The sequence below is a fragment of the Podarcis muralis genome, chromosome 4 (genome assembly GCF_964188315.1).
Source record: "Podarcis muralis chromosome 4, rPodMur119.hap1.1, whole genome shotgun sequence".
Classification (NCBI taxonomy): domain Eukaryota; kingdom Metazoa; phylum Chordata; class Lepidosauria; order Squamata; family Lacertidae; genus Podarcis; species Podarcis muralis.
In genome coordinates this window covers 52,719,656-52,744,653 of record NC_135658.1, presented here as the reverse complement: position 1 = coordinate 52,744,653, position 24,998 = coordinate 52,719,656, and the positions used below count along the sequence as shown (strand labels likewise).

Below are 24,998 nucleotides of genomic sequence, written 5' to 3'. Positions count from 1 at the left end.
TAAAATTAGCAGCTCTGCACATTATGGCTGGTGCATGGAACAGCTGCCAAACAGAGGGTATTTCAAAAAGGCACCCTGAGAGCATTCAGCCAACAAAAGCCAACACACATGAGTCCAATATACAGCTCCCATTGATCCACCAGTGGGTTAGAAATAGTGGTCAAGTCTTCACTGGGGATAGACATGCTAGTTGTTATTCTTTATTAAACTTATTAATTGCCTTACAAACTGTCTCAATGTGCCATGGAATAAAAAGTAGGATGCATCAGTACAAAAATCACGTAAAATGTAAGGTTTAACACAAAATAAGAGCAGCCTGTACCAGTGATCACACCAATAAATGACAATACAGTAAACAACACAGCTACCCCCTCTCCTAGCAACATGGCATGATCACAGGACCCAGGAAACATGAAAGCTTGCATATTGCCTCCTGCACTTACATGTGTTAAGGTGATGATCAACAAGAAGTATAGGAAATTCTCATGTATATCACGAGCTAATGTGGTGGCCTCCAGATATTGTGGACTACGCCCTCTCATCATTCCTGACCATTGGCCATTCCAGCTGGGGCTGAAGACAGCTGTAGTTCAAAACATCTGAGACCACCACTTTGGCTAGCTCTGATCTAATGCAATTGTTCACAGGAGGATCTAGCATAATTGCTGTCTGGGCTGCCTGTCTATAAGAAATGAGTTAGCAATGTCACTCAGTAGCCAAAGCCTCATTTTAATTTAGCTTCCATGTTTACCAAGTTTGCTATAAGATGAATAACATATCTGTAGTGTTAAAAACTCAGTGGTAGCTGGTGCTCATTAGGACTGGTAGGGCAGCCAACAGTAGATAGAGCCAATGACAGGCGGAGCTGAGTAATTCTAGTTTTGTCCCACCATTTTCCTCCCTGCTGAATTCTACAAGGGCAACAATAAGACTAGAGGAGAGACCTTACCCCTGGACTTGCTGTTAAGTAAGAAGACAAGCAGGTGGGGGGTTGGCCGAGGGCAGACTGGGGTTGGGGCAGCAGCACCTCATTTGGTCTAATGGACCAGCCTCCATTGTAAACTGCTATAAATGCCAGCACCTAATTCTTCATGAAGTTGGCTTAATGGACCATGCATTTGCCTACCATCAATATACCATTTTTCACAGTTGATCCCTGGGATACAAGCAACTATGCTGTAGCAATCAATCTTTAAAGTATGCATTTTCAATAAATTCTGCATCCAATGCAATTTGAAATGGGGAGGAGGGAAGGCTTCAGAATAAAATGGGTACACAGTTAAAACTTCAGTGCTCTGTATGAACAATCCTTTTGGAGGTAATTCCACTAACCCTCAAGTTTTTTGCAGATGGAACACATCTGAAGCTCAGCAGTCATAAAAAGAGAAACCATGAATTAGTCTGAGGTTTCTGCCAAGTTCCACAATTCTGGAATCCAGCCCATTTAAAATCACTAACAGAATAACAATATTTCCTGAAAGGCTTTGTGGAAAATCGTCTTCAAGAAGGAGGGCTGAATAGCCTACAGAAAATGTTGCTATTTATTTGACATATTACTTGGGGCTGGGGGAGGGGAGACGCATAATGGTCAGCGACTTCTGGGCTTATATATAGCCTGATAAGCTAACATAGACTGGTAAAAGCCCTGGGCTCAATTTCTGACATCTCCAAGTAGGGCTGGGAAAGACCCCTGTCTGAAACCATGGTGATCTGCTGGGAGTTCCCTACATGCTCAAGCCTTAGAACCCTATCTGAACCCAGGAGGGAACATCAACCCCTGTGATCAGGTGGCAATCTGAAGCCTCAGATTGGCCAGGTTCAATATAAATACCAGGCACCTGACCTGGTATTTTGGCACTCCAGATTCAGAATCAGCATGCCATGGGTCAGTGAGGTAATGGGGGTGGGGTGGGGGGCTACTGCCTCCCTATCTTTTGCTTATGGGCTTCATGGAAGCACCCAGTTGGTCAAAGTGGGAAACACAACATTGAACTAGGTGGATCTCTGGACTGATCCAGCAGGGTTATTGCTTGCTGCATTTAAGGTCCCAGATTCAAGCTCAGGTCAGTGGTTCTGAACTGGAGGTGCACCTTCCACATCTGAATTTCGGATACAACTGCCAATGACTCCAGCTTGGTTGTGGCACACAAAAACAGCAAATGGGTGTATGGCATTTCAAGCCTAGACACCACATTAGTGGCTCCTCTCTTTTTTGTCTGGTTCTTTGTCTATGGGGAGCCCCAGGCAGACCAACTCTGTGTTACAAATATGCCTGCAAACATGACATGAAGGCTGGCAACATAAACCCTGTCATGTGGGGAATCCCTTGCAGACAACCGCAGTGCCTGGAGACAGTCAGTTTGTGTATCCTCAGCAGTGACCAGAGGAGAAATGACCTTTGGGAGGAGTGCAGAGAGAAGAAATGCCATGGTGCATCTGCAGGAGACAAACCAGACCCCTTCACCTGTCTCTCCTGTATCGGTCTCTACAGCCACAGCAGGCGCTGTAACCTTCCAACAGTTTGACTTCATCCTCCAAGGCACACTCCTCCACTGTCTCCCAAGACGGACAGATATCAACATGGATGGATGGGTATGTGAACATGTGAAAGGGAGTAAGTGTGCAAATGAACACCAATCCTTTGGTGAAGCCTACCAGCTAATTTAAACTTTGCAATGTGCCATCATCCACTGAGAAACAGCCAAATAAATAAATATAAAGCCTTTCACCCTGTTTCTAAAACTTGTCTAATGCAGCAATTTGTGAAGCATTGCAAAGAACTTCTACTGTTACAAGCACAAAGAGATAACAAGAAATGTCATATTAAATCAGTGTCTGAAGAGTCACCAAACGTGGAATAACTGAATGTGACTTTAATCAACGTTTGATGTATAAAGTTATGCAACACGGCATAAAGGCTAGCAGCCTTAGGTCTGCTCTGTTAAGTAATATTGCCAATACTGCTGCAATAGCGAACAGGTAGAAGTAAGAGCATAACAGTGAAGTAAGTTTAATTTCTGCAATAATACTGAACATAAACTTGTAGAAAGAGCCTACTGCCAACATGCCACGCTTAATTATTTTCTCCTTTTTTAGTGTAAATCTTCTGATACCACTCCTGACACCAGTAATAAAAGACCCCACCTAACAAAACCAAAGAAAGTAACAAAAAACAGCAGTAACTCCCACCCCAAATGTGCTGCTGAAGCAAAAGTGAAACTTTCCATTTACTCCATTGGGACATGAAAACTACTCATGCATGCAAATATTTGAAGAACTGGATTGGTCAAATTACCACAGTTTCAATAGCTCTGACAGAGAAACAAAGCAAGCAAAGTTATGTTTGTTCTAACCCACTTGCAGCTAAAGTACAAAATTGGTCATTAAGGAACAGAGCTTCATAACCATTATGACACTAATTTATAGCTTGACACACCAAACACACTTCAAACAAATCCTATGGGTAATTTTCACTATCATCTTATACTGAAACCAAGCTTGGAATGTAAAAAAAGGAACCCTTTTATTTAGGCTATTTATTTATTACTCCTAATGCATTGGAATAATACGATTTATTACTTCCACAGTGAATTGGGTTAAGTGAATTTCAAATCATTCTGACTGCAAACTTGCCCAGGAGGGAATCTCAGGAAGATCAATAGAATTTACTCTTGGGAAGAATGTAGCCCTTCCATCTTCTGATTAAACCAACACAGGGAGACAGAAAGTACGAATCAGGTGTGAAATAACAGACCAAATAGGTTGATTCAGCAAAGTTCTGCCCAAACACTCTGCCCACCAGAAACAAAAGTTGTGATGTACAGTACAACATTAATTATGAGGGCTGTATGGACTTAAATGGAGTAGCACTTAAGTAACTGCATTATTTACCTGTGGAGAGCTGAGTAGGGAAAGGATTCATTTCTTTGTCTACCATTTTCTGGTACAGTGCTCTCAGACTGAATGGCTCCACAGTAAACGGCAGTGTCCCAGTCAACATTGCATACATATTCACACCACTGTAAAAGAAGAGTGGTGGGGGAAACTGTTAAGAGAAACCATTCCCTTAGAAACAAGACAAGGCATGCAAGAATGCATTAAGTTTACTAGCCTATGGTTTATCACACTTATGGAACATACATGAACATATGATGTTACTATTGGTCCATCTAACCCACCACAGTTTATTCCAATTGACAGCAGGTCTCAAATGTTCTTTAAAGGCAATGGTCTTTTCCAGCTTTGGTATCCAAGATCCTTTTCATAGGAGAAGCAGGGATCCAAACTGGGACTTTCTGCACCCAAAGCACTTGCTCTATCACTGAGCTCTTCCCATAGAAGCCATAACACAATGTTCTCTAGAACTGCAGCAACAGTCTGCTGGATCTTGTGTCTCAGTCATGTTTAGAGTAGACCCACTAAAACCAATGGAACTTTAGTGTGGTTAAGTCTGAATCCAACCCAGTAGCATTTAGCCTCCCTTCAGAGTATCTGCATAACCAGTTTCTTGAGAGATAAAACCATTCATAGCATGAAGGATCACATTACTTAAGAATTAATTCTGATTTGAAAAGTTCAGTTTTAAGGGGTGATTCGGTTATATGGAAATAAGATTTGCTTATGTACAAAAGGACCATACATAGGACTGATTCACACTATGCTGCTTCCATGCACCAAGCAAGTGCAAAACCCAAAGGACTAAGCAAGTGCATTATAAGGTATATGCAGCATTCCCTGTAGACGAACAAGCTATGAGTCAACTGTCTCTCTCCTTAAATTAAATGGTGCAGGATGTTATTGCCTGAGAAGGTTAAAGGGCAAGAAAAAAGAACGATGGCATTCTCTGTTTGAATCGTGTCACAGTAAGAGCTACTTCGTTCAGCAGCTCCAGCTTGCTGTGGATGGGTGACCCTATGTAGGAGCAACCAATTAAGGAGCAGTATGACAGTTTCGATTTGGATTTTCTCGAAGCACAGACACTGTAAATTGGGTTTCAAAATATAAAGCTCTCTGAACTAGCTGCTTGCAAACAAAGGACAAAGCAAAACAAAAAATCCCAAAGAAGGAAACTCGTATCTGTTCTTAGCTGCACCAAGATCAATGGAATTAATTCAAATTTCCAGACAGGGAAGTCTGAACATTTCTTGAAACACATTCATCTTTGTTTGCTTGTAGTACCCTGGAGTATTAAGATTTCCACTGCAGTCACTGAAAAGTTCGTATCAGTTCCTATAAAAGCAAATTATTTGACAAGTTTCTTCAGCCAAACATGTCTCCTTGTTTTCTGACAACAACATTCTGGGTAACTTCTGTCCCTGCTTCACAAACAGCTGTAGACCACAGTTTGTAAATCCCAATGGCCAAGGTCAACTAAACACACTAGGCAGCAATTACTTTGGAGAATGAACTATATCATCTTACGTTTGGAAATTCCTGGCAAATTGAAATCCTGACATTGTAAATGCTAACATTTACAATCATCAGCACTGTAAACTGTTTTTCCAAAGTTACATATTTTAATTTACTAGCAGCTCCAATTAGAACTTATATAAAAGTCAAGCAAGAGAAGTCAACCCCCACCCTCTGCATGCATGTAGCTTTTTCAATTATAGTAACTCACATGGACCAAACATCTATTTTGGGACCGTATTTTTTTCTTGCAAGCAGCTCTGGTGCTGCGTAGGCTGGACTACCGCACTGCGTGCTGAATGGATCAGTGTATCCCAAGATACTTGCACAGTTGCTCAAGCCAAAGTCTGTGAAAAAGAAAATAAATAAAGCTTTCAACATTGCACAGGAGAAACGGCAACCTCGCAATATTTGTACTTTGCTGCAATCATTTACCCAGTTAAAGGCTTCCTTTTTAGTTAAGAGCTCTTTATTGGAGTCTAGGGGAAATTTAAATATAAATTTAGTCAGGAAACTGGAATAACACTTATGAAAAAAAGATGACAGTATGAGCTCAAGTGTCTTAAGTAAATGTATATAAAATAGCTTTCTCCTTGCCTGGCAGAACTATTTGGGAGGCTGGAATCTTAAGAGTACAACCCTGCTCTCCTTGCATCTTTGCAACAGTGTGTGTGGTTGCATGCTACAGAACTGAGTATAGCCCTACGTATAACATCATGAAGATTTGATCAGATGCATGGTAAGGACTTGAAACCTATTTCTTAGGATCAAGGATGAAGTGATAGACATATAGAGGATTTACACGCCAAAATAGTATTTCCATCATTGGAGTCCTGGGGTTCTTAAGGAGATCAGGAGGGCTAAGGGAACCTGAAACCTGTACTTCAGATTGGGAGCACACTGTGAAGTTACACAATACCATGAAACCATCTTTTTTGTCATTGGGGCTCCCAAGGTTCTGGGTCAGAGGGAGAGACCCATTCGGGGCAATATATGATCGTGCAGAGGGGTCACAATGCACTCCCAAACCATGTTTAAGGCAGCGCCCCAATATAGTATTTTCAGCGAGAATCCTAAAGCAATCCTAAAGGGGGGCAGGGCTTACAGTGAAAAGGGGGCAAAGCACGTGCCACTTTTCAGTTTGATAGATGGTAGTTCTATGTATGCATATGTGTGTATATCTCCCTTAAAGGTTTTAAACGCCTTAAACATTCAGAAACAGTCTCACACAGAGCTTTGTGTAGTTCACAATATCTTGTTCGCCTTTTACTTCTGGTCCCATTTTAGGCAACAATTTTCATCACCTCAGAGGTGATGAAGCCTCTCTGATGAAATCATCATCATCTGGCTTCTACTGTGCACCCAGACTCATTGCTGCTAGAAAATGTGTAGGCATAGAATTAAATACATAAACAGATGTTCTGCTAAGGGGAATATTTGCCTATCAATGCCCACAACTAGCATTAATGGGAGCTATAAACAGATAGTAGAATAAGATGAGTAATCTATGGTGTCTGCAAAATGTGGATGAACAGTGCTCTGAATGAAGTTGATAGGCAGTTGAAGAATCAATGGGCCATTGACAAATTAGATATAAATATAAAAGGCTTCTCAACCAGTTTCACATTCTATTTCTGCAGATGAGTAAGCCAATCATATGGAGTGGGTGGGGTTTTGCCTGATGCTGCGAGACTAAGGCTGTGTTCACACAACAGTGTATTTCATTTCCACAATGTTACCTAATTGTTAATTGCTGTATTATATCTGAGCATTCACATGACATAAAAGCCACTTCCAGAAATGTAACACAATATAGCACAAGTTTAGTACTCATCTATGTGTTAATTGACTTCCCGAAAAAAATCCATTTGCAAATAAAACAGAAAGGCAAAACTTTCTTGGAACTGAAGCTCTCAAATCCACACATTAAAAAGCAATGGTATAGTGGTAGAAGGATGTTCACACTCCAACTATATTTGCAATGATATGCCATTATGCATGCTCAAATTTTAGATTCCCTGTTCTTAAAAACAGGAACAGAGCCCAGATGCTGCATTTGTCTGTGGCAAAAGTAGTGATTAGGGGCCGAGAATACACATTATTAGGACTACATGTGCATGCAAGTACATGAAAACAAGCATCAACCATTTCAGTTGATTAATTTTCAGGGACTGTTAATTATATTTAAAATGGCATTTTCCCATATTGCTTTAACCTCTCCATTGTTTTGTAAAAACAATGTTGATACCCCTTGTGAAAATGGCTTTTATTACCACAGTTTTATGAGGAAGTATAGCTTAATGAAGCCACCAACTGGTAAAAACTTGCTGGTTGAATCTGTCTCCCGAGTGAGAGATAGGAGGGGAGTATGTACACCCTAGGTGACAGATAGAGGTGGTTTGATGGATGTTTTTTTCTGTTTCTTGTCATAGGGTAAAATGACATTCCTAACAATATATCCATTGTGATTGATTTGTACTTTGTAATTTTGCTCATATGGAATAATGGTTGGAGTGTTGGACTATGATCTGGGAACTGAGATTCAAATTCCCAATCAGCCATGAAGTTCACTGGGTGACCTTGAGCCAGCCAATACCTCTTAGCCTAACCTACCTCACAAGGTTGTTGTAAGGATGAAATGGGGAGGAGAACCAGTATACAACCTTGAGCTGGTGACATATAAATCTAATAGCGTGTGTGTGTGTGGTGTGTGTGTATTATTGTATTTTTGTTGACTATTGCTTTTAGGTATTGTTTTCATTTGTTAATGCTTTGTTACTGAACTCGGGGGGGGGGGGTTGGAAAAGGAGCATACAGGTGTGAAATTAAATGAAATCAAATCAATTTAAAGTGTCTTACTTGCAAGTAACACATTTGGGGCTGTGTGCTACTTACCAGTGCTCATTGAAAAAAATTATATATGCTTAGAAGACCACAGGATTGCAACTTCTTTTGCCACATTCCTCTAAAAAGCACTGCTATATACTGCCACACAGAATGTTTTGGGACACATTTTATAACAAAAATACCAGTCAACAAAATTGCAATAAGAGTTTCATACCAATAAGCTTGATATTGTTGTCGTCATCAAGCAAGAGATTTTCTATCTTCAAATCTCTGAAACAGACAAACATGTTTAATGAGAATGCAGGCCTTCAAGCTTTTGATATTTTCAAAGTTTCAGTAACCACTGTCATTTTCCACGTGCATCAGATCGTTATTAGGATCTTAATGTTATGCTATAGAGATGATCGAGTTGTAGTCCAATGTAGTTACCATGCGGGTACACTTGGTCTAATATATGTGTTGGGGCACAATCCATCAAACAGTTCTATTCCACAAAACTGACTGAAATTAATGAGAGTTGCTCCGGAATATTGTGGCTGGGAAGTCTAGTGGTATTTTCCTGCATTGTGGTATATGTCATGAAACCATATTAGACAGTCTCCATTTGGAAAAAAACGTAAGGACAGTTTTTGTACAGAAAAAAGAGTTTTAAAGGCTATGTATATTTGATTTATGCTATCAAATGATATTTACTGGGCCTAGTCTTCTGCATGGAACAGAAATGCAGGCACAATAAGGCTGAAAAACATATATCACCATAACGCAAGTGGAAGAAGGAAAATTGTTCACTGACTTCAAAGCATAGTTTGGGATATTTGTGGCCTTGTGCAGTTAAACTGCATTCCTAAGGCAAACCTATGGAAGAAAAGCCAACTTTGCATTTCAAAAGGAAGCAAATCTCACTGCTGCAGAATTCTGACATAAATATTGCACTAGCCATCAGACTGTACTTAAAATTAGTTGGCTGAATGCTTCTAGAGATCAAGCAATGGGTGCCAAGAAACAAAATCTAAGATGCCTGGAATAACTGTACTTGAGGGGTGCTAACAGAGACTTTCAAATGTTTTTGTCATTGTTTGCATTTTATTTCCATAGCCTCTGCAATGTTCAAAATGCTTTACAATCACTATCTCTGTCATCCTCGTAACAACCTACCTGAGGGCCTATTCATGTTACCTCTTGGAACAGAAAAAGTTGCCCAAAATGCCTAAGCATTTGACAATCCTGCTAACACTTTGTGTTACACAGCAATAAGGAGCAAGGCCAAACCAAATGTTGTAGAGGTTTAATGCATATAGCAACAGCTGCGGGGGGGGGGGGGGGGAGGGGGAGGGGGAGGAGAGGAGATACTATCACGATTGCACCAGGCATGGATGAGGAAATTTAACATTTTCCTCCCCTGGTGATATCCAAAGGAAAGTATCTCTTCTGAAGTTGCTATGTGCATTGGAAGGAAAGCCCTCATTGGGGGCAACTTCAGAAGAGACATTTGCAAGTTACCTTATGAGTACCTGCAAATAGGCTTCATCAGCTGTAAACAGCCACTCATTGAGATTCAGAACTTCAAAAAGTCTCACACTTTTTGAAGTGAGAGTCAGGATGGTTTAAATACCTCAGCAATGCTTCAGAGTTGATTAGAAAGTTCTTTATTGACTATGGGCAACCATGTGAATTGGAAGTCATAACAAACAAACAAAAGAAAAAAATTTGTTGTACTGTATAAGGAAAGACATCTTTGACATTATCCACCAAGGTCTAACCAAATGCCATGAGTGACCCAAGCAGACAGTATAGTGACATGGTGAATAACAAAATAGATGTATTTGGAAAGAATTAGGAATGTCCTATGACTAGTTGTTGCCTACATTCTCAACTGGTATGTCCTCCAAGTCTTCCATGACATGGCCCAATGCAGGAAACTTGGGCTATTATCAGACAGAAGAGGCTGTCTGGCAGCACCTATGATGCAGAGAATGATATATGAAAAGGTAATTCTTAGTCCCTTTTACAGATAGGAAATGAAGACGGAGCTACCATGGAGGTACAGCATTCAAACTTTGGTCTCTTACATCCATATGCTATTATAGCTCACAAAATACAGAAATGTGTGTATTTTAACATCTCCCAAAGCATTGCTTAATAACCAAATTCAAAGTGATATGCATCTAGCTCCACATTGAAAGAAATAGTGGAAAAAACAGATACACAGGAAGCTGTCTTTGCCACTGGTACATTATTAAATTCCTTTCTCTGACATTCTGACAGTAATTGCACTGAATAGGATTGAATTTGGTTAAAATTACTTTAAAAGGGTTGTTGAGAATTTCCTGTGGGATGCTATTGCAAGCACCAAAGCCTTAACTTCATTGTCTTTGTTGTTCTTACTCCCTTAGGAAGCTTAATGCTCATCCTGTTTTTGACAGCATGAAGGCCTCTGTAAATATCTTCTAAAAAGAAAAGGCTTCCCATATATTGCCATTTGGGATTGTTTTCTTGCTGTCAGACAAAGAGACAGTGACTGCTATCTAATTCTGATTTGAGATTGATGCTTCTATGGCTTCAACAATGAACAAACCACAGGCCAAAGTTTACAGACCTTCTCAAAATGACCCCACAGAGACAGGCATCAGAAATGACTGCTTGGCAAGAGCTTTTGGCTGTAAAAAGGATGTACAGTATTCTTAAAATGGGGTTCTCAATTTGGCATTACAAACTTCATTAGGTCAAGGGAAAATCAGCCAAGCTTCATCAAACGTTGCTAGGACAAGACAAACACAGACCGACAGTCATAGAATCATCTTTTACAATATAATCTGGCAACAAGCAATCCAAAAGAGCATGAAGAAGGCTACAGTACCCATCTTACATGCCTTAAAGTCCAATTAATGATGGAAGACCCTAGGGAAGACAATAGCTCCCAAGCAAAATGACTGGTCATGGTGACTGTGTTAAAAGGAGCAGCCCTGGGCTCCTTTGGAAGGAATGGCAGGGTGGAAATAAATAAGAGGAGCTCCTCTGGGATGCCTAGTGCTTTGGCACTTTGAGTACCAAAACAGATTCTGAGAACATAACAAGCCCTGCTGCAGCTGACTAAAGGCCCATATAGTCCAGCATCCTATTCTCACAGTGGCCAACCACATGTCTATGGGAAGCTGACAAATGGAATAAAAGCACGCTTCCCGCTCTGCAACTGGTATTCAGAGGCCCTAAATCTCCAACACTGGGCACAGAACACAATCATCACTACTAGCAGCCTCTGCTTATCCTCCATCAATCTGCCTATTCCCCTTTTAAAGCTGCCCAAAGCTATCCACACTGAACACACAGAACCCAAACAAAAACAAACCACGGGGCAAACAACACATGACAGGAACCTATGAATTTCTTTTAAAGATATTGGTAACCTCACGTCATCTCTTTGGGAAAAACACCCAGGGAGGACTGAATTTTGTGGACAAACATTAGGAATTAGCTAGGTAAACCCTCCTTTTGGGTTCTGATTTATAGCCTTTGATTGTACTTCACTGTTAAAACTTCCAAAACAGAAAATTAGAAAAGCAAGTTGGTGTAATGTTTGCCCCATTGTCCCTTTGAGTTGTTGGGAATGGGAAGGTGAAGCTCATGTAGTGTAGGAAGAGCTTACACTCCACTGGCAACTCTCTCTTCTCTCACAGGATAACAGGATTCATATTATGTGAAGCCGCGGCTTTGAAATGACGAGCTCACGACCCAGAAAATTGCTGGATACTGGTGGACTGGCTACTAGTGAGAGTTTACAGAACACAGGCTGTGTTCACACATCATTCTAAGTCAAACCACGGTTTAACACGAATGCATGAATGTGCTGGCTCCCAGGGAGGAGACTGCTTCCATTTTGCTCCTCCTCAATTCTTTCAACACAACATGGCAGCTAAGATTTGGCTTAGTGTGTCATCTGAACGTGGGACTGTGCTTAAAACTCTCTCCTCCTTAACCATGATCTGCAGAAAACCTTGGCTAGATATCATGGTTAAGAAAAGAGCTTAACCAAAATCCCATGTTTGGATGACACACTAAGCCAAGCCTCGACTTAACTAACACAGCACACTAAAAACTAAGAGGACTAGGGAGAAACAAAGGAGAATCAGTATGTTCAGGCAGTCTCAGTAAGCCACAGTTTAGCTTACAGTGTGACATGTCAACCAGGCTACTACAGCTCACAAGGTTAAGGAGGTTTCACTTTTAGGCCAAGTACTGAAAATGACAGGCAGGACAAAAGAATAAATATTTCCTTAGCTGAAGAGTTGGACACCTTGAACACTTCTTTTAACCTTAAAATACCAAGTATTTTCATATGACAGTAAAATTTTCTATAGCTGAATTCAAGGTCATAAAAGTTTTAAGGTTCTTCAATAATTACAATTCACTAATATCAATTTTCAATAGCATGACTCATGTTGATAAGATGACTGAATTTAATCACTCCTCTCCCTCAGTCTAATTATTTACCTACTTTACCACACAAGGACAAATAATTTGTGATAGAGCCGGCTGAATAATATCTCTATTGAATTTGATTTTGTTGTTGGTGGTGGAAGTCCTCACCTGTTCTGTTAAACAAGCTCAGAGATCATGAGTATATATTGTAAAAAGTACAGCAGCAAGAAATCCCATCCCCCAAGAACAGCCACGTCTTGTTTATCATAAAGAGAGAATGTGAACACCTACAGATCACAGATGTGCAAGTTCTGTTATTTTTAGAGCTGATTTAAAATAACTTCATCGCCAACTGCACTTAAGGCAAGAATGAATTGTGACTTTCTAAAACATGGATTTAGCACTCCTTTTTAAAGGGTCCATTATAATTAAAATAATAGCAAACTGCTTGAATTGATAGGTGACACATAGTGCTTGCACACTTTTAGAGCCTGCCTATAAAGCAACTCTCTACACTCCTGGCTGGATATTGTGCCAGTCAACTAAATCACACAAAGTAGAAAAGATAGGTATATAATTTAACCATTTAGGTTGCCTTTTCTGCCATTAAGTCTTTCAAACTGGATTACAACCCATAGTTAAAACAAAATATAATTTTAAAAAACACTTAAAATTAACCAGTGAACTAACTAGAGTTTATTTTTTAAAAAACACTGGCATATCAAGAACTAGCAACAAATTATAAAAAAATAAAATCAAAATCAGTCCACAAAAGTTCTGTTGCAAAATGTACGTTTTAACTGACCACCTGAAACTCTGAACTGAACAAGAATGATACGATTTCCCTTGGGAAGACTTTTCACATACAAGTTCCATCTTGTTTTATTTATAACCGCCACTGCTTAATTTATGTAACGACAGAGTGATTTTATTAAACTATTGTTTAATAGTTGCCAAATGATATTTGCATCCGTGAATATACTGTAAAGATCTCTGTGAAGGGTGGTCTTCAAAAGCAGAACACTCATGTTAAATAAATAAGCAAGCTCACCTGTGAACCACCCCTGCACGATGTAGGTGTTCAACAGCCAAGATAAGCTGCCGGATGTATTTGCGTGCTTCATGCTCTTCCAGCCGCTTTTTCTCATAGATTTTGTGCATCAGGTTGCCTCCTGGGCAAAGCTCCATAACAAGGTAGTAGCTGTTTTCCGTTTCCAAGATATCCAGCAGCTGAGCAATGTAAGGGTGTCGGATCATCTGCTGGATCTGTCCCTCCCGCCTCAGATTCTTGGTGACATAGGTGTCCTTTTTGGCTCTTTTCTTATCAATAACTTTCACTGCCACCTGATGGGAAAGAAAGACAAGCCAAAGTTATTATTACTATTCTTGTTATTGGTCCTAACTCCAACTGTTCAATCATAATATTAACCTGAAAAAAGGGGGGGGGGGGAAACACAGAAAGAAGGAACTGGGTGGGGGGAAAGTGAGAGCTGAATTATACGAATATAATCTTAATCCTCCAGTGACACGGTCTTACATATATGGTGTTTGCTTTAAACAATTGTCAATGTTGTGTTTAAAATTGTTGTTCCTACCCTGGGACCTTACGCTGAAAAGTGGCTAGTGCATTTATAAATATTATTAATATTAATATTAATATTACTGTACCTCCAAATGCAATACTAATTTAATTATGTCCAACACAGTTGTGTAAGAAGGAATTTGTGACTTCTAAGCAATCCAATGCTAAGCATTTGGTGGTCAGCAGAACCCTCAAAAGCAAAACCTATGGTACTTAATTCCTACCATATTGAATGTTATTTTTCTAATTTACACAAATAAGTAAATGTGAGGTATCCAACAAATATCCTTTTATTTTAAATTGACTTCTGTATCTTGATTCCAATTATTTAATTACTAAGCATTTGCATTTACATAACCTAAAAGCAGATTTCTAGGTCACAAGCATCTACTGATGTTTATTATGACAACTATGGTATGAGCAGCAAAAGAATTATGCTAATAACCATTCCTCTTTCGCAGCCTATTTCTTCAGAGTCCTATGGCAAGGGAAATGATCATACCTTGCAAATGAGATCTATTAGCTCATTGTTCATTACTGCCAGCTTATTAGAATCGAAAAGGGAACTCGCTGTTCTTTCATGCTGTTGAGCTTTGCACTGAAATCAGTTTAAAAGGTTCCTGCCCATTCAAAACAAAATCCAAAGCGGTGAAGACTCTTAGTTTAGTGGTAGAGCACATAGTCTTCATGCGAAAAGTCCCAAGTTTAATCCCCAGCATCTCCAAATGGGACTCTAGCTTTGATGGACCCCAGACAACCTATCCTCTGGCAGGCCAACCTACATAGCTGCAACGGAAATGTTTCAATCAGTGCTGGTGCCTGGCTCTAGCTACCCTTTCCCATGATGCTTCTGACCATTGTGGAACATTGACACAATGGCTGGATTCAGTCACATGAGGCACTTCTTGGAATTCTTGTTAATTACACGTTTCTTCAAGTATAACACCTTTAGGCCAAATCTATCATCCCAATGTCAAGGCTACATTACACTAACGTTCTTTTCCTTGCCAACTTATAAGATCTATTGAAAAGCACAATAACCTTCACTATATCTACATTTAATAACATTGCCCAAGATACAGGATCACCCTGATTTCACTAGCCTTTTCCAGAAAAGTTGCTGAGGTGATGACAATAAACATTAGTTCAAACAAGAAAAGTAGCTCTCAGAAGCAGCCTCCAGGATACAGTTGACAGAAAAGGAGCAGATGAGTTGCTGATGTGGAAGACTCAATGGCAGCTTACACTCCCAGTGCTTCCAGATTTCTATGCCTGAGAATGAGCGATTAATCTTTCTATGTCCAGTGTGAAAAGTTGCCTGGGGGAAACTAATGGAAAGGGGATGGGCTGGCCAGGCCAGCTGGCAAGGCCTGCAAAACTGAGCAATAATTAGTTTCAACTAGATAACACAAAGGTCAAGCAATGCTCACAAGGCAGCTGCACGATGGAAATTAACATTTGCAAAAATGCCAGGAAGCAACATATCACTGTGTTGAAATGAGGTAGTTTGGTTACAACTTAAAACACTGAAAATCACAACTTCTTTTGCACTGTTAAATGTGGAGTGAGGGTAGACTCAGGCAACCAGGAACTACTAAACCTCCATGTTCACATAGAGAGGCATTGAAGCAGTTCCCACATGGTTAACAGTCATCTGAATCCACTGTCTTAAACCAAAAAAACTGAATGTGCTTTTCTCCCAATGAAGTTAGAACAATAACTCAGATTAGCATAATGTGTTTAAACAAGCCATCCTTGAGGATTAGTCTGCTGAGGACAAATTAATTCATGCATATTGAAAGGTTGTTTCCTGTTGGCAGAATAGGAAATACCACCTGCAGGCGGAAACAGACAAAGTAGTGTTGGTTTCCCCCAGGACTGAAAGACACAGGAAGAAACAGAAATCTGTTGTTTGAAGTGCTTTATGAATCACATCTCTCCCATACCAACAAGTCATCCCTACCTCATTGAATATAACAGTTCATTGTTGAACACCACTAAGAGGTGAACTACATGTTACATGCATGCAACAAAGAAAGCCCTGACAGGTTTTTTTTAATGAAAAGCAATCTTAACATTCACATTGTTTTAAAACCTATTACAGTTGTTGTTATTGTACAATTTTAAATAGCCTCAAGACTTAAGTGAACAGCAATAAATTAATAAAATAATTTTGATGGGGCCAAGCTCAACTGGCTCTGGTCGGTGGAGGCAACCAGGGCGGGGTGGTTTGTAAGACCCAATAATCACAGAAACGTGTCTTCCACCTCAAAGCACAACCTTGCAGTTTCCTTATTTAAACCCATCTGGAATATTTGCTAAGTACTGGAGAAAACACAACGGCTTTCCTAACACCTACAAAACTCCAGAACCCAACGTAGGATTCTTCCATCAACTTTTGCTCTTAATTACTAATATGATTACAGTACAATTAACTGAATTAAAATTGTTTGCAAAATCAAAGTATTAAAATGTATTAATAACAACTGAAATTGAAGCAGGTGTGCATATCAAAACATAGGTAAGTTAGTTTAACATCCTAAAAATGGCACTCAGATCACTTCCAGATGAGGACTTAGTATGCAAATGGATCATTCAGTTATCTCAAATAGATACTGGTAGTTGTTGTTTTTTTTTTTTACTAATCAGATTTTGCCTGGAAAGGGAAACGCAGATGAAATAGAAAAATATGAGCTGGTATCTGAATGCTAATGATGCCGTGTGGATGCAGGAAAAAACCTGCATGCATGAAGAACACAATAGGCATCCATCTGGAACCACGCTTAGACAATTTGCTATATTCTTTTACCGCTCAATCCTATGCATGTCTACTTGAAAATAAGCCTAACTGTGTTTAATGGGGCTTATTCCCAATGGAAATGCAAACAACTTTCCATGTATGGTATCATACCCTAATACAACCTTGTGCCCACCAGACTGCTCTTTACACATAGCTATTTCATCTGCATCACAATGCTTTGATGAGGGGGGCGAACTAAAAGTAGCACTTATTTCTTAGAAGTTACGGTGTGCTTGTACATAATAAATGCATATGAGCTAATTAATTTTGCCTCACAAGTCTGTTGCAAAGTTCAACTGGGTAGGAGAAGGGTAAGGCTGAAAGTTTTTTTTAAACAACAACAACTTGGCTTATGTAGACCATTTTTCTTTAATCCTGCTCTTTGTAAACACCCCATGGTGCTGGGACCTCCTTCTCCTTATATGCTTTATGTGCAACTCTGGTTTTACTTCCAATAAATAATTCAAGTCCTGGCGTTCGTAAAATATCCTGCTGGTGGGAAACAAAACACCAGCTCCCACAATTAAATTGAGAAAAGGCTTTAAAAAGAAAAGACAAGTTTACTGTAAAGCTGAACTTCAGTGGTATGGAAAATCACTGAAAGCAGTCGAGCTTTATAAAGAGCCCAAATCCTTATGCAGAACCTGGGGTGTTGTTGTTTTTTGCCGTGTAAATGTCCATTTCTCTTTACAACTTTTCCTGAGAAGTCCCAGAGTCTTCTAGTTAAAGTATACTGTAATCTGAATGAATATAAATGTAACTGGCAACTTCTTTTACAAAAAAGCACCCTCCCTAATATTTACAAGTACTGTGTTATTTTCTCATATGGCAAATCCAAATGATTACAGGATGTTAGTTTACCATTTTCAGCGCCCTGAAGTGGGCATGAAAAACCCTGCCTTGCAGGGACAGTAAGGATTGCTAGGGTACGTTGCTGGGACGGTGGGATGCTTTACTGTAGCACTGGAGAAGCCTGAGAAATGGGAGAACTTCTCCACAGCTTCAAGGAAATAGGTCAATGGACTTTCCCAGAAACTGGAGTGAAGTGTGGTGCCCCAAAAAATCCAGTCTGTGTCTGGCTTGAGGGCCTACAACTCATTGGTTGTAGAGGAGCATGAAGGGAAGACTTAGGATTCGGAGAAGCACTTGGGGAAAGGACCAAAAAATATGGCTGGAAGGGAATTGTCACTGATGCACATTGGCCATACAAATGATCTCTGCTTCATGTAAGGGAGTTAGTGCTTCATCCTCAACCAGTTTGGGTGTGTACAGGCGTATTATGTTATAAATAGCAGGCAGGGTGAATATACATGTACCATTCACAACAGAGATGTGCTTTTCCCAGCTACAGTGAAACTTTACATAATAACACTTTTTCAGATTTTCACCTAAAAATTAGGTTGGATAGTGCGCAGAGGACGGCAACCAAGATGATCAAGGGTCTGGAAACCTAAAATAAATATCTTCTTATTGAAAGATTCTCCTTCTTGCTTTCATGTCTCATGATTATAAAACAGAAAATCCCTGAAGTCTAAGGTCTGAGGGCAAAACCTAAGGTCAGATTCCTCAGATGCTTGTCTAACCATGTACCAGTTCATGATTTTATGACAGTGTAAACCAATGCTTAACTTTAAGATTAGGCTGCTTTTTAAGATTAGACTGTAATGCTTTACACATCAGGATAAAATGACTCCATTCCCCTGCACAATTTCCCCCTCAGATTCTCTTACAAAATGATGTCATATGATCAAATATATTGAAAAAAATATTCAATGCACATTAGATTTGATGACACATCTACATTCGCCAGCAAATACCTTTTTTGGTTTCAAGGTTTTCAAAACTGAGGTGTGCATTAGATTTGATGGCGCATCAGCTCAAGTAAATACAGTGGCACCTCGGGTTAAGTACTTAATTCGTTCCGGAGCTCCATTCTTAACCTGAAACTGTTCTTAACCTGAAGCACCACTTTAGCTAATGGGGCCTCCCGCTGCCGCCACACGATTTCTGTTCTCATCCTGAAGCAAAGTTCTTAACCCGAGGTACTATTTCTGGGTTAGCGGAGTCTGTAACCTGAAGTGTCTGTAACCTGAAGCGTCTGTAACCTGAGGTACCACTGTACAGTATTTTTGCTGATAGGAGCAGATCAGGACAGAAATCCAAATACAGTGCAAGCTGCTAAATTTATCATCACAGCTCTGTTTCTATGACATTGTGCCAAATTGTCAGATTCAGTCATAGTAATTTGGAGCAGACCTGAGTGAAGACTGCAGCCTCCAGGTCCACTCCCCAAGCCCCACCCACAGGCCGCCATGGATAGGCTAGATTTGAAATACTGGCCACCCATGATGCTCTGTGGCAGCCGGGGAAGCTTCCAATGGCCAAAACAACATGGCAAGGCTTTGGAGGTGCCGCAGCGAGTCGCAACAGCTGGCCACCCTGAAATCAAGTAAGTGGCCATTCTAGCACTGAAATTTGTTTGAATGTTGCATGTTTCCCCTCTCCAGCTCTAATCAAACATCTACTCCATTCCCCCCAGCCCCATTTTAAATAGGGGTAGATAGTGGCCCCTACTCTCATCCACTGCATGATCAATGGACAGCATATTGTCATCTCTGAATCGGAAGTTCAAACTATCTCACAAGCACTGAAATTCAGTCGCAGTGGCAATCTCCATCCCATCTGTTTTATTATACAGTAAACAGTAACTGAGTGAGTGGAGGCTTATAGTTAAAAGCTGCATCTTCAGATTTAATCATTTAAGGATGGAACTATTCAAGGATTAGAGATGGTGTCAGATTCATTTGGTATTTGTTCTTTACTGCTTGTTCTGGTAATTAAAAAGACTGAAGGACACAAAACAGAACATTTCAATGCAGCCTACAAAGCTTTTTTAAAGAAACCACACACACGCACACACATCCAACCCTGAGGTTTATAAGTTTAAGAAAAGGATTTTCAAACCAAATCCATGTCTTGAAATAGATCAACACTTTCCCCAAATAAAAAAGGGAAATCCTTCAGTGCAAGTTGCCAGGCTGTGAACTGTGTACACACAGCTGTAACTACTCTGTTCCCAAGAGAGGTGGGATTCAACGGAATGTTCTTTTACTGCTTCAAGATAACATTTCTTGCATTACAAGCCAAATTTGGTAAGGCACTTAAACATGAGCCTTACTTTAATTTCAGGAGTAGTTCCAGTGAAATGGAAGCAATTTAAGTGATTCCCATACTTTCTGTAAGGGCAGTTCCCATGACTCAATAGATGAGTTGTGAATGTGTGTTAGAATGTAAGAAATGACTTGCTGGATTAGAACAAAGGACAATGAAGTTCAGCACTTTGCCTCCAACAGCGGATCAGTCAGATGCCCTTACAAAATTCACAAGCAGAACATTCCCTGTTGTTTGTTCTTTGCATTTGGCGACCATAACACATGATTATTCTGTGCAGTACAGTACTTCTACTTCTTTCCTCAAGGCTTAACTTTTCCCAAGCCCTCCAATTACAATATTTTGTTTCTAGGAAAATTCTATTCACCCCCCCCCCCAATAGAGTATCTATTGCATCTATGACTGCTGTGTAGAATGAGGTAGTATGAGCATTATGGGTATTTGCTGGATTTGACATCATTTGTGATTAGTGACAATTTGCTCACCCATGGTCACCTTTCAAATAAATTGTTTATTTACTGCTCCTTTACATGATAAGGCTTAAACAATCCACACTTACCTATGAATATGTCATTCCACCAACTGCAGCACACAACAGTAGGATTGCTTATGTAGCCAATTTAAAAAAAATGAAGAGATAAACACCAGCAAGGTTACTTCTACCACAAAAATATTTGGCACTTTGGAAGCTTTTTGCTTTTTCTTTCTTAAAATTATATGGAGACTAGAAGCCCATCTCCCTCACTGCTAGGGTGTGTATACTCTCATATCTTTTTTAAGGTGGTAGACAAGAGTAAAGCTAATTTTCTACACAAAATGCCTAGAAAGCACCATTTCAAGGAAACACTCAGAAATAGATTTAAAAGGTTAAAAGCAAAATGCATTCCGATTTACATATTCCTACATTTAGATAGGAGAAAATCCTTCATGCTTTTTGAAAGAACAAACTACCGTTCAATGCAGAAACACAATGGAGTAAAAAATCAATGAATAAAAAAATGGAAAGAATATTTCCATTCAAATGCATTTGCTTTCAAATATAAATTGCAACCAATTTTAAAATATGTAATTATTAAAATATGCAATCAACAGACACACATGCATCCCATAAAATCATTTATCTAAAATCTAAATAATAGTCATTCAAGTCAATGAAGTCACATGCATTCACAATGCTTTCTCTAGCATTAAACTTTGGTAAAGCCAAAAGTTTCTACTTTATTGCTGACTTCATTGTTGTTCTTATATTATTCCGATAAATATTATTTCATTCTGCATGCACAACAGAACCTGCAATTCTTTGTTTAGGGCGGGGTTCGCTAATCCTGCACCCACGGGCACCAGATTGGTGCCAGCCCTGCTAGAAAGAAAAATATTGGGCAAATGAGAGTGGTGTGGCTACCTTGTATATTTTTCCTACTGCTGAAGAATGTTCCCTATTGTTGTTAGACAGCAACAGTGTGTGTGTGTGTGTGTGTGTGTGTGTGTGTGTGTGTGTGTGTGTATGTGTGTGTGTGTGTGTGAGAGAGAGAGAGAGAGAGAGAGAGAGATATGATCTCCATAATCAGGACCAACAGGATATAGCTGACTTCCTGCGGTAAGCATGGTTGTCTCTCTAATTTTGTGTTATGCCACAGTCCCCATGGCAGCCATTTTGTTACTGGTGCCCCCATCACTATCAAAATTTGAAATGTGCCCACTAGGTTGGTAATCCCTGGTTTAAGTCATTAAAAATCCCTTCTAAGTTGTTATGCTAACAACCTTCCCCTCACGACAAGTGTCCATTACTTCTCTCTCTCTCTCTTTAAAGTGGGAGACAGGAGAATTACTACCCCCACCCCACCCCTGAAGCAAGAATTGCGTTTCTCATGTTATAGTATCAGCAACAGAAATTTAACATCTGAAGGAAGTTAATTTGCTCAAGAATTCACCAGATATTTTCCAAACAAGGATTTTGGCATTACATAAATAATGTGAAACATGCATGCTCCTTGTGCCATTAAAAACTAGAAATCCAGGTTAAGCTTAAAATACAGTTGACAAAGAGGAAAGGAATTTCAATGGGCAGTTGCAGAAATGAATGAGGAGTCTTGTGCATGATTGCTGTGACAGATGAAATACCTGTTAAGACAAGCATGGTCTGTTTCCTTTTGTTGACCAAAGCTGAATGCTGTACATAACTGCCCATGAAGTAAATCAGGTTTCCAACTGCTATAAAACAGAGGTTTTTCTAAGTTAAACCTGGTCCTTTTAAGTTAGATGAACTAAGAAAACATAGAGCTCAAATAAAGCCAAACAAAAGTAATGCCTGGGTCACAGATGTATCCTACCTAGCTGTTTCTGATAATAGAACAACCAGCCTTTTTAATGTTGCAAATGTCTTCTGTCACAATGAGATAGATGAGACTTCTCAGATTACATGTGGCAAAACAAAAGCAGAAAACCCATGCCAAGTAATAATGTTATTTTACTAGTCAAGCCTAACATGAAAATACTTGTTTGCAGAACTTACAAAATGACAACATTAATTGATCTATAAGACAGGATACATGTAAATGTTCCCATTTGAGATGTGGTGATGAAATGTACATTTAGCTATTCTAAAGCAGTAATGACTCACTGTTCTTTATAGTTTTTCTACAGCAAATGTATGCCATACGAAAACAGTAGTACTGCTCTTTTGACACACAGGGGATTTCAGTTTTGGTATTACCAGCTATGCTGAATTATGGACTTGGGCAGCAGGATACTTCAGTTGTGCACACACAAGCGTACTCCTTTTTGCCCCAGTGTGCTTCTGTACAATCCAGATGCCCCAAGAGAAACACAGAAATTACTTGCATGTAAGTAGACTGGCTGCCATTTCATGTTGTCAGCTGGGGCATTTGTTCACAAGTATAACTGTTGACGAAGCGGGCTAAAGCTAGGCCCTTGACACAGAAGACATGCCATGCAAGTCAACAAGGCTATGTTCCAGTTGTTAATTTGGCTCCCATTTTTTTCTTTCTCAGGGAACAGATTAGAAGCTTGAGAGGTTGCATTCTCATTTTGAAATGGCATGTTTCAAGTTGAAGCGAACATTCTTGAACACATCTGCTGCCAACAAAGGTTCTAATTAAACTGTTTTTTGTAAGAACCTAACCTGTTTCACTCAAAAAAAGTGTGCTATTGATAATGTTCTTAGCACTGTTTTTGTCCAAATATTACTTGAGCAGGGGCTCAAATATCTGATGAGGGCCAAGTTACATGGGAATGCCTTTCCACCTCTTTATAGGCAACTCCCAATTTACGTGGGGGTTACGTTCCAAGGCACCACGTGTTTAAGTGAAATCACGTTTATTTGAAACACCATTGGAAAAGGCGGCAAAATCAGAAGAGCGCTTGATATCTCATCCTCATGTACACCTCCGTCTTTAAACTTTCCCAGGTATCTGTATGTGACAGACTAGCTGTCATTTCCCAACACAGTATAATGGAGAATGAGACGTATTAGAGCACATTATGCACCTTTGGTGCTCTATGAGCTGAGGTACAGGGTGCCCCCCTCCTGCATTTCTAAGCCAGAAAAGGGCTTGGGCTGAATAAGAAATCATGAGAGAGAGGGAGAGAAAATTACATAACAAAGAGCTTTCTTTCAGGATTAGTTCTCCATTATACATATATTCACAAATCTGTCCTTCCGCCCCCACTCCATCTTGTCCTTCCAAGCTTAGAAAATCCAGAGGAAAGAGATACAGAAGACCATGCAAGGAAAAGAGTTCTCTCTTTCGTTTTTCTCTTTGGGCAGACGTGTTGGAGAAAGGGGGACAAAGGAAAGTTTTTGCTCCCTTACCCTCCGCACTATACACAACAGTGACTTTATATAGAATATTTTATGAAGCTTTATAGCAACATTTCAGAATTGACCAATGAATATGTCAGTGTTCTCCCTGGTGTAACTAACTTCAAAAGGATTTCAAACCTAAATGAATCCAGTGGAGGGCATGCTTTAACTAACAAAACATTTATATACAAAAGCATGACTTCAAGAACAGGCATACAACCTTACACATCATAAAATTGCAAGAAATACAAACACGTACAGAAGAAACCAGATGTGATTTTCACATAAGAATTCACCTGGTGTCAATTTAACCTAAACACTAGAATATTTCCACCATCGGCCATCCACAAGTGAAATGATTATATGCGCCAGGGGTGGGGGGCTGAGGCTCTACCAATGTTCACTGCTGAAGATATTGTAAATTTGAAAGCAGATTATCTCAAGAGGATAAGTACCTGCCACATGTGCATTAATTCAGTCTACTGCAGAACACGTTGAAAATTTCAGCGGAAAAACATTAATATGAATTTCCTAGAATCCAGGCTAGGTTTGCAGACAACAGAATTTAGTAGTAAATACCATTTCCTTCTCTAGAAACATGCAGTGTGGGATGACAATTTTAAATAGGCTTGTTACTTGAGTAGCCAAGGAAAGAACTGATTATGTAATAAATAATACACAGGTGACTGTATCTCAGCAGCGTGGTGCTTATCCCGACTTAAACATTAAGCTATTTAAAATTTCCTGCACATGTTATGTCATGCTACCTTACCAAAGCAATAAGCCCTATCCCCCCCCCCCACCATACAACCACTGGATGTGTTTTGAAACAACATATGACCTTTCTTGAAATATGACATTTGCACAGATTTAATATATATAAAAATTACAGCATCAATTGTGCCATATTAGACAATATTTCCTGCCATAAGGTTCTATCCTTCTAATTC

General features: G+C 39.7%; 1 protein-coding gene and 1 long non-coding RNA gene across 3 annotated transcripts in view; one reads left to right on the top strand and one right to left on the bottom strand.

Moving 5' to 3' along the window:
* HUNK (hormonally up-regulated Neu-associated kinase) overlaps positions 1–24,998 on the bottom strand; it is a 58,638-nt gene that overhangs the window by 23,734 nt on the left and 9,906 nt on the right. For both annotated transcript variants that reach the window (XM_077927303.1, XM_077927302.1), the window contains exons 2-5: positions 13,724–14,016; positions 8,471–8,526; positions 5,621–5,756; positions 3,892–4,019 (exon numbers count right to left, since the gene is read on the bottom strand). In XM_077927303.1, coding sequence (XP_077783429.1) covers positions 3,892–4,019; positions 5,621–5,756; positions 8,471–8,526; positions 13,724–14,016 — 613 coding nt within the window. The remainder of the gene's footprint in view (positions 1–3,891; positions 4,020–5,620; positions 5,757–8,470; positions 8,527–13,723; positions 14,017–24,998) is intronic.
* On the top strand, positions 19,426–23,339 carry LOC114604167 (uncharacterized). The gene is made up of 3 exons (XR_003708242.2): positions 19,426–19,503; positions 22,858–23,068; positions 23,237–23,339. It is a non-coding gene; the product is annotated as an uncharacterized LOC114604167 (long non-coding RNA).